An 18,403-nucleotide genomic window follows, 5' to 3' on the forward strand; every position below is an offset into this window, starting at 1 on the left:
AGAATCAGCTAATAGAAATAATCCACCTCATCTTCTGGTGAATAGAGTGAGATGAGCTTCCTTGGCAAATACTGATCTCTTTTTAGTTTGGTTGTATTTTGAAAGACACTCTGTTACTGTTGTGCAGTTTCCCTCTTGCTGTGACTTAAGATGCTTTCTGTGATGTGTGCATTTGTCTAGACTGCCATGCTAGACACATGCATCACTGGTCCCCTGATGAGAGGAAAAAAAAAATAGTACTGTATTATTTTTTGAAGAAAAGTTTAACTGGATTAATACTTTTGTTTTTATTTCTCTGTTTTTCTTATTATGGATAATCAGGTTTTGGGAGTACTTTGCCCTGCAGCATCTCCATATAATTATATTTTTCATTCTCTCATAACCTCTGTCAACAGATTATACAGATATGAGCAGCTTTTGTGGGCTCTGCTCAACCACTGTGTTAAAGCTGAACTCGTGGTAATAAAGGAGCTGTCAGATGGTGTGTCAGGACCAGGAGCTTGTGGAAGAAATGGGATCCTTTTTTCATGGGAAGATGTCTGAGACAGAGGACAGCCCAGCATTTGAGTTTTGCTCTTGGAACTGGCTGTTCAGGAACCTGTGTTCTGCCTTCAGGTGGAGGACATTTGCACAGGTTATCTTTAAGCAGAGAGGGCTATATTGTCTGGACACTGAAGGTATCAGATGTTTTCTGATGTTTGTTTATCTTCACAGTGAATACTCACACAAATTGTATCATATTTTTGAACCACTAAAGTGGAGACGAGGCACAGAAACTTTTAAAATGCTTTTTATCATTCAGTTATTTCTGAATATATGCCATTTCATGGACTAGCTAAATAGTTTTGGAAAAGGCAGATCATGTTTTTAAGCTAATCATCTCTTAATTAGGGATGTCAGCACTGTAGTAGAAAGCAGGGCATTTTAAATTTGCATGTCAGCAGAGTGAACCATGACCTCAGAGCTGTCCATTGCAGTCTCCTTGTTAGTCAGGAATGCTCTTGTGACTCTGCAGGAGGGTAGGTAAGCAAAACTTTAGTGTGAAAGGACACAGGTTTTATTTCTGTTCTGCTACTGGATATCGCTTTTGTTTCTTTGCATCAGTAGCAAGTTAGGGCTGGAACTGAGATTCACAAGAGTTTTGGTATATTCAGACTTTCTTTTATCCTTTCTGACTCCCCTCATTGCTGTCCCCCCTCCACACTTAAAGCCTACTCTTCTGAGCTGTCATTAATTATTCTGTGCAAGGTGGTGATGCCCAGTGTAATTTTTCTTACAGCTTTTCTGGATTTCACTATTCTACCGTTACTCCCTGAGCTGTTACCTCAGCTGATAAAATCCCAGGCAGATTTTGTTCCAGCATCATTGTAAGCTGTTGTGAGGAGGCAGCTCCCTAGTTAATGACCTGTGTCCTGCCTTGAAGGCCTTCTTTTACTATGCAGCCCTAGGGTGGTGCACAACATCAGTATTTATGAACTGTCTCTGTTGTCCTGTCATGGTTCCTCACCTAAGGATGCAAGTGGTGTTTTACTGTCCTTGAAGGCTCTTTTTGCTGCCTCTGCCAGTCTCTGCCAGCTGAATTGCTACTTCCTTCCCTTTTCATAATGTAGCTGACAAAATTGCCTTCCTCAGGACAAAGGAATAGCACAAATCAGCTCATTTGTGTTTTATTTTCTGATGTAATTTGCTGCCCAAATCTTTGAGTCAAAGTTTCTTACTTCTACCTGCTGACATGTTTGCATGTCTTTTTCAAGGCTGCTGTTCTCAGCATGCTGGTGGCTGTACTCCTCCATCAGGATATCACTCATGCCAATCTCCTCTGTGTTAGGTGTTTCTTGCAGTGCTTTGGTGACCAGTCAGGTGCCAGAGGAAGGAGAATGCTTTTTCATGCCCACTGAGCATCACCAAACATTACCTTGTTAGTACATTCAGCTTTCCTTGAAGCTTCTCCATCTGTTCATAAGGTCTCTCCGCAGACTTTTGCCTGTGTTCTGGACTTCAGCTCTTGTTGATATGCTTTAGTCCTGCTTTCACCTCAAGCAGTCTTCACTGGAGTGAAAACTGCCCTGCACTGGAAAGCCAAGTGTCTTTTTCAGCTGCTTTCTGTCCTGTTCCTAGTCGTGAATGGAAATCTTCTCTCCTAGGAAATACCTTTCTTCTCGCTTGTATTTTTGTAATGCCACCTCTGCTGGTTTCTGCCAAGTGCTTGGGATGCAAGTTTTCTTGTAAACACAAATTTGTGTTGCAACAAAGTTATTACAAACCCAACTAAAACTGCTCACTTGGAAGAATTTTTTGTTAGCAGCATGATTTACAGGACATGGTTTGTCAGGGTGATGTGCCTGTTCTCAAGTGTTAGGAACAGCGTGTTGCACCTGAATGCCATTCTGGCTTGTTTGCATCATTTTGCTGAATGGAGTGCTCCTCCCAAACCCTTGCAGTTAGATATGCAGTAGAAATGCTAAGGAAAGCAAACTGGCCAAGGGACCAGGTCTGAGAACTTGTAGATGAAGGGAGGAAAAATATGGGAATCAACAGGCAAAAAGAACAAGGAAAGAATTAGATCCTCTGAGGAAGGGTACTGGCAGTGGTCCCTGCACATCTGTGCTACTCTCTCTTCTGGGTTTGAGTGTGCTTGCATCCATGTGGAAGGGTGCCTTAACAAAGGAGAGTTGCAAGGAGTAGAGAAGAGCACTGACAACATGTGCAAAAGCTGTTCCATACGTGCTAAGTGCTAGTTTGAAACATTCCCAAGACAGTGATGGTAGCTGACTTCATGCACTGATAAGAGGTGCAAACTGACTTCTTGATACTGACAGAGAGAAAATCATGATGCTGGGAAAATCAGGACAGGTCGTCTGCATTGTATGTGGAAGAGAATGGAAGATAGGGAAGAGAGGCAAAGGTACCATTGAAGTGACAGAGCAGGATAATGAGATTTTTCTTGTAACAATGAGAACCATCAACGCTACTTTGGTCAATACTCAATTACAAGGTGTTAAAGTGACTGAGACCCAGTCTTGTCTCAGCTAGTTACTTTACTTGGGTGAATCAATAGGCAAAACCTATAGATGGTCATGTGAAGAAGACATCTTGTTGTATTCAGGATGTGAAGGTTTAGGAACTGGGTCAAAGAGAATTGCTAACTTGTGACTGATTGGCAGGGAAAAGAGTGAAGTTCTGCAGCAAAGGAAAAAAGCAAAAAGTAGGGTTTATGTAGCCCTATAAAGTTTCTCCTCTTGGGTTACAATAGGGCCTAGGTATCCAAGAATGGTCAAAGAAATGGAGATTTTGATTCAGACAAGAGAAATGTACTATGCTGAATGCATAGATAAAAAAGCTATTGCCTGTGTGTAACATGGGGGAAGGAGAACAGAACCTCAGAGATCCCAAAATATCAGGGGTTAGTGGCCCGTCATGGGCCTGAGACATGGAACAGTAAAAGATGAAAGTTAATTTAGGCAATAGGAGCAGAGTTAAGGAGGGATAGCTGAAGGTGGAGGAAATTTTGAGAATGTGATCAAATATGTCTTTAGAAACAAGCAGGTCAGAAAATGAGACAAGAAACTGGTTCTGAATTTTGGGTAAGGATTTGCAGTGTAAGTCAGAATGAAGTGAGGAAAAACAAGTAACAGAAGAGAACATTGTTGGGCCTTACATATAAATGGCAGAAAGGAGACCAATGGTAATGACATGCAGGTAGGGTCAGAAGTCAATTTATGGATTGAAGGCTTGTTTTGGGATTCGAGAAAAGGTTTGTTTTAGGAAATAATGGTTTGGGAGAAATGCCAAAATATGAGCATGTAGGAAAAAGTTGGCAGATGTGAAAGGAAGATACTGAAACATTAGAGAGGAAGAAGGAACAGGAGGTCAAAGATACTCAGAGCTTGTTTTGACGCTGGAGAGGGGTGAATGCATGTGCAGGACACCCATCTGCTCCTTTGAGATAACAGAAGGAAATAGGTCACTAAGGGAGCACACAGAGTATAGGGCATGGGGAATTAATAGACTGAGTGTGTTGAGGGAGAACTTGGTTGTTTGCATGAGTTTGATTTGTGAAGTGTCATATTTGCTACATACTCTGTAAATCTCCAATTCTTGATTATGTTTTTGCAGTGCGACTCCATGACAGTATTTCAGAAGAAGGTTTCCATTACCTCGTCTTTGATCTGTAAGTGTCTGTCTCTGATACTTCACCAGTGATGCAGGCATGATGGTGGTTGACTAAGAGTGGAATAAAAAGAACCTGCATTAGTATAATTCCCCCTTTCTCTTTTGAGACCTGTAAACACCTCTGGTGCATTTGACAAAAATCCATTGTGTGATGGGGACAGACCAGGAAGGCTCCTGGCACCAGGTGTAAGTGTGGGACGGCAAAGAATGTCTAGCCTGTGTATGGAGACTGCTTGATTTTTGTCTCTGAGGCAGCCCAACATAGGTCAGAGGAGGGCTGTCCTTCCCAAGCTCAGCATACACTAAGCTCAGCAGAGGTGTGTGGGCAATTCATGCACAGTGTGTCAGCAGTGTCCTGTATACACTGCCGGTGAAAAGGCAGTCCAAGGGCTCAGATATACCAGTGCTGGTGCCATGTGGTGGAGCTCTGCTCTGGCTCCCCTGTAACGCAGTTTCCCCCTCAGGCTGTGGCAAAGGCCCAGGTGGGTGGCCATATACATCCTGTGCAGCCTTTAACTGCACAAGCATGGGCTCTGTAACATCCTTGGTTCTTTTGCACTCCAGGGTTACTGGTGGGGAGCTCTTTGAGGATATTGTTGCTAGAGAATACTACAGTGAAGCAGATGCCAGGTAAGACTGTTTCCAGACCATTCCATGCATGTACAAGGGGAATGAGTTTCCTGACTGCTGATGTGAATGTGGCTTTTTTCTAACACTCATCCCCCTTGTCTGGGTGAAGCAGATCCTCTTTCTTCTATTAGCATGAACTGATTGTCACCAGACAGTCTGACTCAGTACAGCTCTAGCCCCTGGCCACTTGCAGACATTGCTGTCTCTGCCCCCTGCAGATGCTGTGTTCTTTGCTGGGAGAGCCACTGTTAGCAGCTTTGTCTACCTGGCCTTTTTGGTGGCTGGTCGCAGTGTGTCCTTAGTGAACAAACATAATGGAGAGCTGTGAGGGTGCTGCCTGCTTGGCCTTCTTCTAGCAGGGTTTCCAGTGATGTGCCACTGCTGTTGGGCAGATCCATTCAATTTGCCTGTGTCTAGGTAATGGTTCACAGGGCAGTGAGGAGAGGGGGCTTTGAAGGCTGTGTTTCTGTGGAAGCCCTCTCTCTCTGACTGTCAGCTGGTCAGTGCAGTGACAGAATATGAGAGAGCAACCTTCATATTTTAGTGTTAAAAAGATTTAGAGTTATGCCCTTCTGTTCCTGAATGTGTCCCCTCTCTGCCACGTGTGAGTTTCCTGAAGTGGCACGTGCTTGTCCCTGTTTATACAGGGTGGATGTTATGTGCAGCAGGAGCTGAGGATGTTGTCTGATCCATCCGTCTGCTGGACATGCAGCATCTGGAATCAAAGCCGGGATTAGGCCACTCCTGTTCTGCTTTTGTATGGCCTGGGAGTGGCCAATGGTGACATTTCACCCTGCTTATTCTGCAGTCATGTTCTTATCCCATAATAACCCTTGCTGAAGCAGAAATCCAGGGAGCCATGAGAAGAGAGGAGTAAGAAGGAAGTAGTGGATACTGTGGCAGGTTGAGCTTGGTAGGCAGTACTATGAGGAAGATGATACTGAGTGCAAGGAAGGAAAGCAAGCATGACCTGGAGTGTTGGTGTAGGTACTGCTAATGGAGTCTGCAAGCACTGATTTTCTTTCCCCGTGGTTCATTTACATCCTCTGTCTTCTGGGCATTACAGGCTTTCAAATGAGACACTGCCCTGCGTGCTCTGCCAGGAGCCATCTGGTGATTGGGAAGGCCAGTGAACTCATCAGCTCTGCTGGAGCTCCTGGCAGAGAGGTCTGAGAGCCCCGTAGATGTTTTCAGTGGGGTGTACAGATCTTGTAGGCACAGCATCTCAGATGGATACACAGTCAATCATGCTGCTCTGCCTTGAAGTTGGGAAGTTTTGAGGTTATCAATCATAATCCTTCCCCTGTTCCTCTAGCCAGTGCATGTTCCCTGAAGTGCTCAAAAGCTGTCAGTGACTGACACTGCTCAGGAAAATTATGGCAGGGTTAGGGGAAAAGGAGGACTGTCTGTTGCTCTGTGAGCCCTCCTTAGGGTGCTCAGCCCTCTGAGTGTCAGCTGGTCAGGTCTCCAAGTGCCCACAAGATGACAGAGTGAAACTCCTCCCTTTCTCTCCCCATGCTGCGCTGAATTCCAGAGCAGTCTGAGAGAGCGAGGGAGCGAGGTCTGTGCCAATCTGCCGTGTTTGGCTCGCCTGGGACACCTCACACTTTTGCCATTTTTGGCCAGAAAATCTCTCTTGCTCAGACTCAGCTCTGTTCTAATTATACATTTTTGTTTTGGGAGCAGGGAGATTTTCATGGATTCCGACCCTGAGGATCATACTGCCAGCTACAGAGGGGTGGGGGTAGCAAATACACAGTGCTGCACCTCCTCTCCTCTTCCTCTCCTCACCCTCTTCCCATCTTTTCCTGTAGCCTTTTATTCTTCCCTCAAATATTTTTCTCATTTCAAATTTGTTCCTCTGAGATTTGTAGAAGTCAGCGAAGGGTCTGAGAGATCCTACAGTGAGAACATAGACCTCTCTAAGTTGTCCACATCTGCATGCTTACTGCCCAGCCATAGTTGTCAAAATCCCTATTCCATTCCACATTCACCCTTGGGAGCCAAGTTAAATATGTAGTGGAAGAGATCGTTCCAACCTGGAATCTCACCCATGGGTGGATTGTGCTGTCGTTATGCGACAGGTGTAAATAACATCTTGTTTTTGTCCCTGTGGTTTACAGCAGTGGGAATGGCAGAGACAGGGTTTTCTGTGAGCTGGGGGAGTGCAGCATGCTGTACTTAATGGAATGAGTCTGCTTTTCAGATTACTAACCCCTTAAGTGGGATCTGTACTTAAAAGGCACCCAGCAAGCGGGTGTGTGTGCACATTGTGTATATAAAGTGCTTGAGATGCTGCTCTGAAAGCTTTGCAAACTGGCAGGCACCCAGGCGTCGTCATCTTGAATTTGCTGGGGGAGGCTGCTGCTCTCCCAAAGTTTATTCTTTGCTCAGGACTAGCCCAGTGGAATGTTTCCTGGAGTGATTTGGTCTTGCTTGCATAATTTTGGCTGCTGTTTGAAGACACTTTGCCTTGGCTGTTCTGTATGGGGTGGGCACTGTTGGCTGAAGGAACAAGTGAGAAGTTTAGTATGATGGGAAGGGAAGGAGGGAAATGATGGGAGGTAGGAGAGAGGTTTTGTGGTCCTGCTAGAGAAAAGATGTTTGGCATCCTGTTGCTGGGGGGGACTGGGGTTGTTCAGCTGTGATGGTGCTGAGCTGTGGCATCCAATGATCATGATGAAGAGATTCAGCATGAGATCTTGAATGCCCCCTAGTATAAATATAAAAGTTAGAGAAATAGTTCTGGGATGAGATGTTAAATGTGTGTGCATAACTTGGTGTGTCTCTCCCTTTTATCTTGCAGCCACTGTATTCATCAGATACTGGAGAGTGTGAATCACATTCACCAGCATGATATTGTGCACAGGGACTTGAAGGTAATGTTTCCTCTGTGCTGTGGTCTGAGGAGAGCAGCCAGGGGATCATTGGAAGAGGGAAGACAGGAATATTGTGTTGCCAGCTGGCAGGGATTTTTGTGTGGGTTTTCTTGGGTTTGGTTTTGTTTTGATTTTTGTTTTGTTTTTTGGGTTGGTATTTTTTGTTGTTGTTGTTGTTTTTTGGTGGTTTTTTTGTTTTCTTTTTAATTTGAACTGGGTTCAGGGGTTTCTGAAGCACAAATTTGCTTCTTCAGAGTTTTCAGGAGGGCTAGAGGGTGTGCTGAACTCCCAAGGAAGTTTTCAGTCTTTGTGAATCTTGCCAGCTCTCAGCCTCTCTGAGGCAGCTCCAGGATGGAGTAATTGTGAATCTTGGAGAGAAGTATGCTTCCAGAGAAACTTGGGTAGGATTCATTATAATGAAGGACACTTTCTAGTTTTTGATTGAAGAGATCTCTAGAGACCTGGAGCAATCTTTGTTCAATCTGCCAGGATGAGTTTGTCTGCGCAGAGCATGTGTATTTTTATTCTGCACTGTTGCCAAACGCATGCCACTGAGCTAGGGCAGAGATGTTCAACAAGATTTTTTTGGAGTTATTTCTTTCTTCTCTCATCAGTAGAAGCACTTTTAATCTAAAACCAAAACTGCTGGCCAGTTAAGGACTGATGAATCAATCATTTGACACATTATAACACATTTATAGCCCCTAAGCCTCTGTAGTGGAGTCACCTAAACTCCCCATACTGGGCTCCAGAATGAAGAGATATGTGGGGAAAGTCTGTGTGCCCTGGAGCCTTCTCTGTCTAAAGTGGGAATGGTGATGGTCACCAGCAGTCCAGTTAAATTAATGCAGGATGACACCTGCTACTAGTATTGGTTTGGGCTTGTTAAACAATATTCAAGAGGGAGAGTAGAAAAATATTTTGCAGAGAGCAAAGTAAAAGCACACTGCAAGCTTAGTGGCAGTGTTCCTGTGGTGTTTTGATCTAGTGGAGGGTCCTTTGTGTTTCTGACAAACTCCCATGCAACATTTTTGACCTTTTAATTCACTACACTGTGAAAAAACGCAAGTTATCTACTGTGGACTGTGGCTGATCCTGATTAGACCCAACACCAGTTCCCGAGAAAGCAATATCCAAGAGGCACTGCTGCCCAAAATTAGGAAGTATATGAAAAACAATAATGTTTTCTTGTACGGAAGTTTTCCTTGTGTTCAAATATAATCTCGTTTCCTTTCAAGAGTTTTGTTTGTAGGAAAGCGAGCAATTTGTTCAGAATTTATCAGCTGCTAGACACTCCCTGCTGCAGCTAATATGTTTCTTCTGTTGCTTGCTCTGGTTGACTGAAACCATCCAGGCCTGAGGAGTGACCATTCCTTTTAGCAATGAAAATTCCTATGCTTTTTATTTAATATTTAGCTTCTTTCCAAAAGCTTGGCCTTCAGAGTAAGTGTGTAATCACTGCAGAGCCTGCTTCAAGTAAAGTTTTGTCTTTTGCACCTCACTCTCATAAGCCTGTCTTTTGGCTGACATGCTATTATTAAAGAATGTCAAATGTTGAGCTGCCCATAGGGGCTATAAGAAATTAGGGAGTGCATTCACATCCTCAGCAAAAGGTATGTGAAACCTGAGACAACCCATATGTTGGCAAACATGCACATGGATAAGCAACATTAGCCTTAAGTTGTTTGCTTCTAAAACAGAGCTACAAAGTACTTAACTAGCACAAGTCTGTCTTAAATGTTGCTCTTTTTTAGTCAAACTAAGCCCAGGTGTGATCTGGAGTTGGGAGGGTTTTTCAGAAAATTTCATTGATCTTCTGTTTTAGGGTCTTATTTATAGTGATGAATTTTCACTAGAGTAGCTTGATTACCACAATCTTTTCTTCTGGCTGTATAGTGGAGAGCCAGTGGCATCCAAATGTTTTGAGACCCGGTTGTCTTTCCTTCCCTGCTGCTTGTGGCAAGGACTGTGTTGAGGAAGGCTTTTCTCCTTTCATTCAAAGCAGAAGCAGGCACTTGCCCAGTACTTTAAGACAGATGAGTGAGCAAAGCATCTTGGTCTGTCAGGCAGAACAAGGATAAAGAGCTGTTATGGGGTGAAAATAGTGAGTCGGCTGTAAAAAAGACCTTTATCAGATTTGTGAAACTGAGACAAGCCCCTGTTTCTGGATTTCCAGGCTTCCATCCTGCTCAGTTAAAAAATCAACTTGATATGAATTGCACAAAAGATAAGAAGGGGACAGGATGTTATCTACGTTTGACCTGCCCATCTTCAAGTTGATTTTCCTGCAAAGCCAGAATAGCCATCACCTTAAAGGCTTTGGGGTCTCAAGGGGTCCCATGTAGCTAACTGCTCTGGTGCTTCAGAGGAAGCTGCCAATTCTCAGTCCAGTTTCTGGAGTTTTGTAAAGCCTTGTGCTGAAGTCCTCTGCTGGAACACAACAGAATTATGGTTTGAGTGAGATTCGTTCAGGGTGGAAGTGTGAGGGTCTCCCATTCCTGGCACATGGAAAAAGTGACATGGCTGCTTCTTGTATAGGTGATGGCAGCAGTAGCAAGACAGAATATTTTATTCTATTGTAAATGTGTAGCATGAAAAAATTGCTTACAAGAATACTCACTGTTGTGCTGCTTATGCCACTTTGATGCCGAGACTTCTTCTGTAAGGGATGAAAACTACTGCCTAGCCAGATGATGCCTTCCCACATTACAGCAGTGTGTTTGGCAGCCCTTATTAGCATCATATTTACTTTTTAAGTGCCTTGGGGACTGTCTAATGTTCAAGGGGAGAAACATCACTGCAGATTGTATCTCCTGCATTGTCTCTCCCCTCCCCTTTCCCCTCCCCCCAGTTATCCTCTTTGAGGAGGGCAGAATCGAATTTTGGCTTAAGTGCTGCAGGAACTGTACTGCCAGTGCCCTCTGGTGTCAGCATGTAATGTATGGGCTGGGTTGGAAGAGGCTCTGGCTCCCACAGAGGAGCCAGGGGATTTGTGTTAGACTTGACAATTTTCTGCCACTCTAGGTCAAGGCCATTCATTGCTGTTGCTGTATCTTCACCGGAACAGGTTTAGTACTGCATGCTAAATTCAGTCAGCAGGTGCAACTGAGTGATGTGACTACTAGGTGAGAGGTTTTAACAAGGATGTCAGTCTTTCATTCTTACTCTCTTTTTTCTTTCTTCTCCTCAGCCTGAGAATTTACTACTAGCGAGTAAATGTAAGGGCGCTGCTGTCAAACTGGCTGACTTCGGACTGGCTATAGAAGTCCAGGGAGAGCAGCAGGCCTGGTTTGGTAAGACTGTTTGAGCTTTCCCAGCTTTGCTCTGCTGTTTTCTGCTGGCTGGTTGAGTTGCATCCTCCTGAGTATTTTCTCTCAGCTCTTCCAGCACACTTCTCTGTATTTGGCTGTTTCTTTTTCAAGCATGACAGCTTCTGGGTCTTAGGCACAAGCCTAGGTGAAATAGGGGAAAAAATTATAAATAAAGACAGAAAAAATGGCTATGTGTTTCTCTATTTTTCTTCTCAGTTTACAGTAGATGCTAATGTCAGAGATGAATGCAGCTGCTAAGTTTAGACCCTGATCTGAACTTTCCTACTGCTCAGAAGTGTAGACATCTGGAATTTTGTTTGGTCACTTTACAGAAACGCATTTGACCTGGCCTTCCTCAGGCACATTTGGATTTGACCCTATCTTTGTTTAGTTAAAACATAATTAGAAATGAGACCTTTTCAGGCTAAAAATCAGCTCTGAGACTCTGCAATGCTGCAGAGATTCTGGGAAAATGACTTCTCCTGGTCTCCCCATACCACTTGGCAATTGGATGTGTTCCATCTGTGTCTTGTGTTTTCAAACTCCAAGTCATTATATGTAACAATGATATAAAGCCTGGCATACAAGTTTGTGCCCAGCTGGTTGACATGGTCCCTCTTGTCTGTTTTTCTTGCAATACACAGGCACTGGATCCCATCTGATTTTCTGCTTTATTTTGGGGTTTTTTGCCTCTTTTTGTTGGTTTACCAAGAGACAGCTCGAGCAAATATGAGATAAATGATGGGAGAGGAAGGTTTTGGAATTTGTTCGTTTCCACTAGTGGATTTTGTGATATGGCAAGATCTCTTCTGCTTGAGTACTCTAAGTACTTCATGTCATCCATTTTCTGGCAGGGTTTGCTGGTACTCCAGGCTACCTCTCCCCTGAAGTCTTAAGAAAAGATCCTTATGGAAAACCAGTGGATATATGGGCATGTGGTAAGATTCTGACAAAATATTTTACACTTAAACAACATCATTCCGTGTAAAAGAGCAATTCCTTGTAGCCTGTTTCTGGGAGGGTGCACAGTGCTCCTTCTTACTGGGTGGAGACATGAAGGCACAATTGAGGATAAGGACCTTGTGTCGATGGAATGAGTACTGGAGCCTTATTTGATTCTGGCTCCTAATCTTTTCCTCGGGCCATCTATCAGATGTTTGAAACTCAGGAGATTCGACCTGTCTATGCTTTGCAGAGTCAGTAGTTTAGATAACTATAGCAATTTCCTATTATACTAACTATGTAGAAGATGAAATACTGAAGAGGGGTGATTTTTTGAAAAAGAAAAGAAGTGTAAATGTATCTGGGACTGATAAGTTTAAAGATTTATGATACCAGTGTTGCCTGACATGGACTAAATGGTTCACTGCAGGCCAGGAGTGTCAGCTTTGTCAGTGTCATTTTTGTCTCAACACCATGCATAGCAAGCATCTAAAAACAGAGTCCTTCCTAAAATGTTCCTTGCTGCCCAGGAACCCTAGGAGATGTGGCTTCATCTTACTCAGAGCAGCTGGGAGTTGTGACTTGCCAGCCATGGTAGCCAGAGAAGGGTGGAAGGACATCGTGCGGCTCGTTCTAGCTCCTGGCACTGGCGTTAAGAGCTGAACATGAAGTGCCAGGGTGAGGTTCAGCAGATGACAGATTTGTACTGTGTTTTGCTATCTCAGAAGGCTAAATATGATGGCAAATGAAGATATGGAGCAATCATTGCCTTGGGGACTGTCAAGAGGGAAGGAAGAGGGGCTGAAGGAATAAATGGCGTATTAGCCTAACCATAGTGTATCTGTGTCTCTCCCTCCCAGGAGTGATTCTGTACATATTACTAGTGGGGTACCCTCCCTTTTGGGATGAAGATCAGCACAAACTCTATCAGCAGATCAAAGCCGGAGCCTATGACGTAAGGGCACTTTCTTGCTGAGTACCTGCATGGGTGTAGAAGCCATCCAAAACATGGCACTATCTTACCTGGCGTCCAGCAGCAGGCCCCAAGCTTCTGTGCAAAGTGACGTTTGACGTGCTCGTACACCTCGTTGTCTTCACTGCCTGGGATGCAGTCCTGTCTGAGGCTACTGAAGGGATACGTGGAAAGCGTCACAGTGGGCACTAGAACGCTGACACTTGTTAGGGCAATGGTCTCTTCTGGTAATGCTAATGTTTTCAGTGGAGTAGAGGGAAGATAGAATGAAGGAGCTTGTCTTTGTCAAGGCCTAATAAAAAGTATGGGGATGTATTCTGTAGAATAATAGCTTAAATTATGGTCTTTTACTCCTCTGTGCCATAGTCCATGGAAAGCATGGAGCCCAGTGAGAAGACTGAATGGTGGGGACCACTGGAGTGCTGGCTTTGTGGTGGGGATCATCATGGTGGATTGGGTTGGAGGCTCTGGTAAAAAGCCTAGCAGATCACGGAACACTTCTTTAGAGCAGAACAAAACTGAGTTGTAAAAAGTGCCTGAAAGTGGAATAGCAAGGGAGTTAGTACTGAGGGAAGCAAATGTGATATAAAATGTAGTTTGGGTATCACAGCTGTAATGTTTGACATAAATTCTTCCATGTAAGGAAAGGCTTGAGAGGGAAGAAGGAACTCCTGGAAATCCTAGCTCAAAGCCTGTGAGCATGAATATCAAGAGGAAGTTGGGAATTCATTTTCTAGGCTGCCCTGTGGTTTGCATTAAACAAAAATTAAAACCCCAAAAGGTGAGGGTTCTGCTGGACTCTTCCTGCCAGTTACCTCCCAGCTTCTGTGCTTGAGACCATGAGAGCAGCTGTACTGGTGAGAACAAAGGTCTGCCTATGTCCTCAGTGGCTTTCTGAGTGAAAGCAAAGTGATGTCTTTGTACTTGATAGCATTAAATGGATTTGTGTTCTCCTCTTGCCTTGCTGCCCCTCTAGTTTTTGTGTTGTTTGTTCTTATTTGAAGTGTTTTTGAATTAATTATATCAATGGTGATTTTCAAAGCACTTCAGGGATTAAATACGTCTTTGTGTAAGTCATGAAGAGTGAAGTACCTAATCCCTCCATATCTATCTATGGTTTTTGAATACTTATCTATAGTGAACAAATTTCAGTAGATTTTTCCCTCATTTTGCCTCATAGAAAACTGCTGCATTTTACTGGTGCACCTTACCCAGCACCAAGGGGCCAGTATGCACAGGACCAGTCCGTTGTTTTCCCTTGACCAGAGAGGAAATGGCAACAATGAAAACAGTGATTTTTTTTTTTTTCCTTTGTGCTGTTGGGTAGGGTTTTGCAAGACATTACAATAAATTTCAGAGTTCAGGTGTGAGGAAAGTGTCCTTGCTTGAAACTTCAGTATCATGATTTTTGAGTATCCTCTTGCAATGTTTGCAGAACAAATTGTATAATGCCTTAGTGATGCCTGTGAATGCAGAAAGGAGATTATATGCAAATCAAATATGGCAGGTATGTTATATGTTATGACCCAACTGAATAAAGTGATAAAAAAATATGAGAAAAAAAGATGGAATAAACTTTTTCTAAATTTTGTAGTACTGTAAGGAAATGTTTTCAGAATAAATCCATTTTTTTCTCACACTTAAAGACAGGGAGCTTTACCCCAACAGCATATTTGTGTTCTGAAGTTCACCTGTATTTGTACAGTAGATTCATAGGATTTAATCTCAGCATGCTGTCATCCATACCACATACAAACCTCTGCAGGATGGTGTACATATCTCATCTTTATCATTACTGGAATTATAGAAGAAAACCGTTACCCCTAATGGATGGTCACCAGCTGAAATACTTTAAGTTCTTTTCTTTGTGTTCATACTTCTGTATTCCCATGCACTGTAACATCTCTCTTGCCCCTCAAGTAACGATCTTGGTATGGTAGGTGGTTGCTAACAACTTGCTGGTGGGTTGCTACACCTAAGTGGCTGGCATTGTTCCAGGATACTGTGTTTTATGGTGGGAAAAGTGCACCTGATGGGATGTTCTCTGTTAGTGGGTTTTGTTTTTGTGCAGTTTTGCTGTAGTTAAGTGTTTGTGATTTTCCACAAGTTGTTAGAGCTTTTAGCATGCTGGAGAAAGAGACAGGTGGGGTAAAAAAAGACAGTGCCTGTGTTTTTCATATAAGAGCTTAGTTTAAAAGATCTGTGACTTTACTTTTTTGACTGTAGAGTGTGAAAGAAATTCAAAGGTCTGAGTGATTCCTAAAAGGCTTTTAAACTCTTAATCTTCTTGCTTATGTCTGGTGAATGGTACAGGTGTGTCCTGCTCTCTGGTACCATTCATTTGCTGGATTCTGGATGATTTTTGTTCAGAATGGGTTTTCACAAAAATCGGTGGGTTTTGCAAATGTGTTAGCCCTGGTATCAAAAGGGCAAAGGCTGGAATTTAACTGTGTAGCAGGGGAGAATCTCTTCTGCTAGTAAAAGATATTTCTATTCAGTTCATCATCTGTTCCTTCTTCCTCTTTTAGTTCCCATCACCTGAGTGGGACACTGTGACTCCTGAAGCCAAGAATTTGATCAACCAGATGCTGACGATAAACCCAGCAAAGCGTATCACAGCTGACCAGGCTCTCAAACACCCATGGGTTTGTGTAAGTGTTCTCCTTATTACAGGTTGATTTGTGATTTACCTTGAATGGACATGCCAGGAAGACTTGAAGGACCCAGTATATTTCAGATTATGTTTTTTTTTTGGATACTGACCTTCAGCAAGCCAACTTTGTCATGCTGTGGTGCTTTTATTGCCACAGTAGTAAAAAATATTTCCTTATTCTTTTAGAATTTTGTCAGTGTCCATAGTTTCTGGTTTTTTTCCCCCCACATCTTTTCCAATCCACAGCATCCTAAAATATCAAATGGAGTTTGGCATTAGACAAAAAAATTAGGACCATTTTGTTCTTCATCTCTGCTTCAGTTCATGGCATAGCATCTTCGCAGTATTTGAGGCATTTCTGCTATGCTGCAGCTTAACTGGCTGTAAACTTGAAATCAGCAAAAAATCTTTTGCTGTTCTGTGTATGTGATTTCTGCCTTGCCAGACCTCACACATAAGTATTTTTCATCTTTTGCAAAGTTGGCAAGGAAATCCCAGAGCACAGCTGGGTGTGGGTGTAGGGGAGGGCAGCAGTGATGTGCTTTTATCTCTGCAGGATGAAATACTTTCACGTAAGTCTAACCAGATGCTCTGGTTAATACCACAGCATACTTCTGGGATGGGTCTAGTGTGCTCCTTTGCTCATTTGTTCTTGAGAAACTGTGGTGGTTGTGTCCTTATCCACAAATTAACAGATAGCAATTTAAAGTTACTTATGTGAACATCTGTCTAACAGGAGTGTCTGCTGTAAAATGATGCAAGTTCCTTGGAAGTCAAAACTTCACACTAGCTGAGGATTTCATCCTTGCATGCTTGTAATCAATTGCAGTCCCTGTGTATTAAACTTTCCTCCCAATGCCTGTAGCCAAAGTTATATTATGATAGCCCACTCCCTGTGGCAACTTTCCTTCTCTGAGCTAAGGAGAGTCTGATTTCACTTCCCAGCCATGTCAGCCTCTTGCTGAAACTGCCTCCCATTGAGTCTGTTGTTTCCCTTTGCTTTGCAGTCCCTGTGTACACAACATATGTTTCCTTTCTGGATGTGTATGGCTCCTCTAAAGTAAATGTTGTAGGAAATCTAAAAAAGTTCAAAAATTTATCTGAGATACTGAGTGTCTTAGCATCACTGAACTTCTGAGTTATGTGTCCTGATTCTTGTAAGTGCACATTGAACAACTGGACATCACTGTCTCCCCTGAAGAGGCTGGAGGAACAGTGACCACCAGAGCTGTTTGAGGACACTTCGGCTACATTCTCCCCACTCACTGCCATGTGTACTACAGTAGGTGACCAGCTTTGACAAGAGGATCAAAGCAGAGACTTCCCATGAAGCTAGCTGAATATACACACAGTTTACAGTTCTTTTGGGTATTGCAGAATTTTTTCCAAGCAAGAGAAAGTTAGTGGAGACTTTGTTCACAGTTATCTGCCAGTTTAGAAATTCACCCATTATCCTTGTAAAGGGAATTCAGGCTTGTGGTTCTCTGCAAGAGTAACAGCTACTTTGGCATCAGTCATTGGCTTCCTCATGTGCTCTAAATGCTTGGCAGTATCAGTCTCTGACTTCCTCTTGTGGTCTTAATGGCTGCAACACTTCTGGGAAGTTGTCTTTTTGCAACTGACGGGATTCCAGTCTGCTGTGGATGACAGATGTGCACCACTGCATAGAGATTATGCTCATTTTTTTTACATTGGTACAACAGAAATACATGATCTTTGCTCTTACATGCTGAGAATCTGTTTCTTCAGTACTGATACAAAAATGCCAAGGCTTTTGCTAGTCAACCTCTTACATTTGGGGGGTTGCCATGTCCAGGTAGGCTGTTGCTCACAGGTATTCTCTTACTGCTTGAAATTTCCCTTTCAAGCTGTAACTAATGCAGCCAAGGTCTTTTCTGTAGTGCCTCTAACTAGGTTCCCCATGGGTATGCTTGTTAATTTGATTTTGTCTTCATACTATCTTAAATCCTGTGTGTGCCTGAAAGGCAGGGAGCACTGATTCTGAGCTGTACCTCAGTCATAAATTTCTTGGGTCCAGTCCTGTCATAGCCCAGCTCGATTTGTCTCGATGTGTCTTGATGGAAGTTCTCAGGTTATGAATTAGTTGAAGTATTTTGCAGCCAGGCGGTGGTGAGAGGCTTGGCCATGTCAGCCTGAATGTCTTGATTGTGTGCAAGTGGAATGAACTTCCCTGGCTGATTTGGTATGGGTATGTTCTTGATCTTCTGTTCCTGTTTTTCAGCAACGATCCACTGTTGCATCAATGATGCACAGGCAGGAGACTGTGGAATGCTTGAGAAAGTTCAATGCTAGAAGGAAGCTAAAGGTAAGTACATCTTAATTTACCTTAAGTTTGGTTTTAGCTCTCTGAATTTGAGGTTAGTGCCTTCCTAGCAACAATACTTTCTTTCATGACTAGCACAGTGTTAGAGAAACACCTTATGTGATCCTCCAGTACAGGGCACTGAAGTAGTGTACTGAGGAGCTGTGTAATTTCTTTCTGTAAGCTCTAAGCTTCCCATGCCTCTTCTGCTACATATTCACCCCTTGTACTTTCTGCCAGTGAGTTGAAATAGTGCAGCTACTTCTGGGACTTTTAGTTCTGAGCACTCTGCATCTTCCAGTACTAGTGTTACCAGTTGCCTGCAGCTGGGGCAAAGCCTCTGGCCTGTGCACAAAGCAGCTCTCTTCTGTGTGAAATCTAGGAAGCAGCTATGTGTTTAATTCTTAGTGCCATTTTAGATTTCCTCAGCTATCCTGCCTGGCATCTAGCTGCTGCTCTAAAAAGTCAGGACTGTGAGTGGTCCCATGTCAGGCCTAACAGCCACACATGGGAATCCTG

At 43.3% G+C, this 18,403-nt stretch overlaps 1 protein-coding gene across 12 annotated transcripts in view; it reads left to right on the top strand.

Annotated features, from left to right (window-relative positions):
- The window catches only part of CAMK2G (calcium/calmodulin dependent protein kinase II gamma), a 119,099-nt gene that overhangs the window by 64,101 nt on the left and 36,595 nt on the right, over nt 1-18,403 (top strand). For all 12 annotated transcript variants that reach the window (XM_058842104.1, XM_058842108.1, XM_058842113.1 and 9 more), the window contains exons 4-11: nt 4,117-4,171; nt 4,738-4,803; nt 7,610-7,682; nt 10,873-10,975; nt 11,848-11,931; nt 12,796-12,890; nt 15,437-15,559; nt 17,804-17,887. In XM_058842104.1, the coding sequence (XP_058698087.1) occupies nt 4,117-4,171; nt 4,738-4,803; nt 7,610-7,682; nt 10,873-10,975; nt 11,848-11,931; nt 12,796-12,890; nt 15,437-15,559; nt 17,804-17,887 (683 nt within the window). The remainder of the gene's footprint in view (nt 1-4,116; nt 4,172-4,737; nt 4,804-7,609; nt 7,683-10,872; nt 10,976-11,847; nt 11,932-12,795; nt 12,891-15,436; nt 15,560-17,803; nt 17,888-18,403) is intronic.

This window comes from Poecile atricapillus, chromosome 6, assembly GCF_030490865.1.
Source record: "Poecile atricapillus isolate bPoeAtr1 chromosome 6, bPoeAtr1.hap1, whole genome shotgun sequence".
NCBI classification, from domain to species: Eukaryota; Metazoa; Chordata; class Aves; order Passeriformes; family Paridae; genus Poecile; species Poecile atricapillus.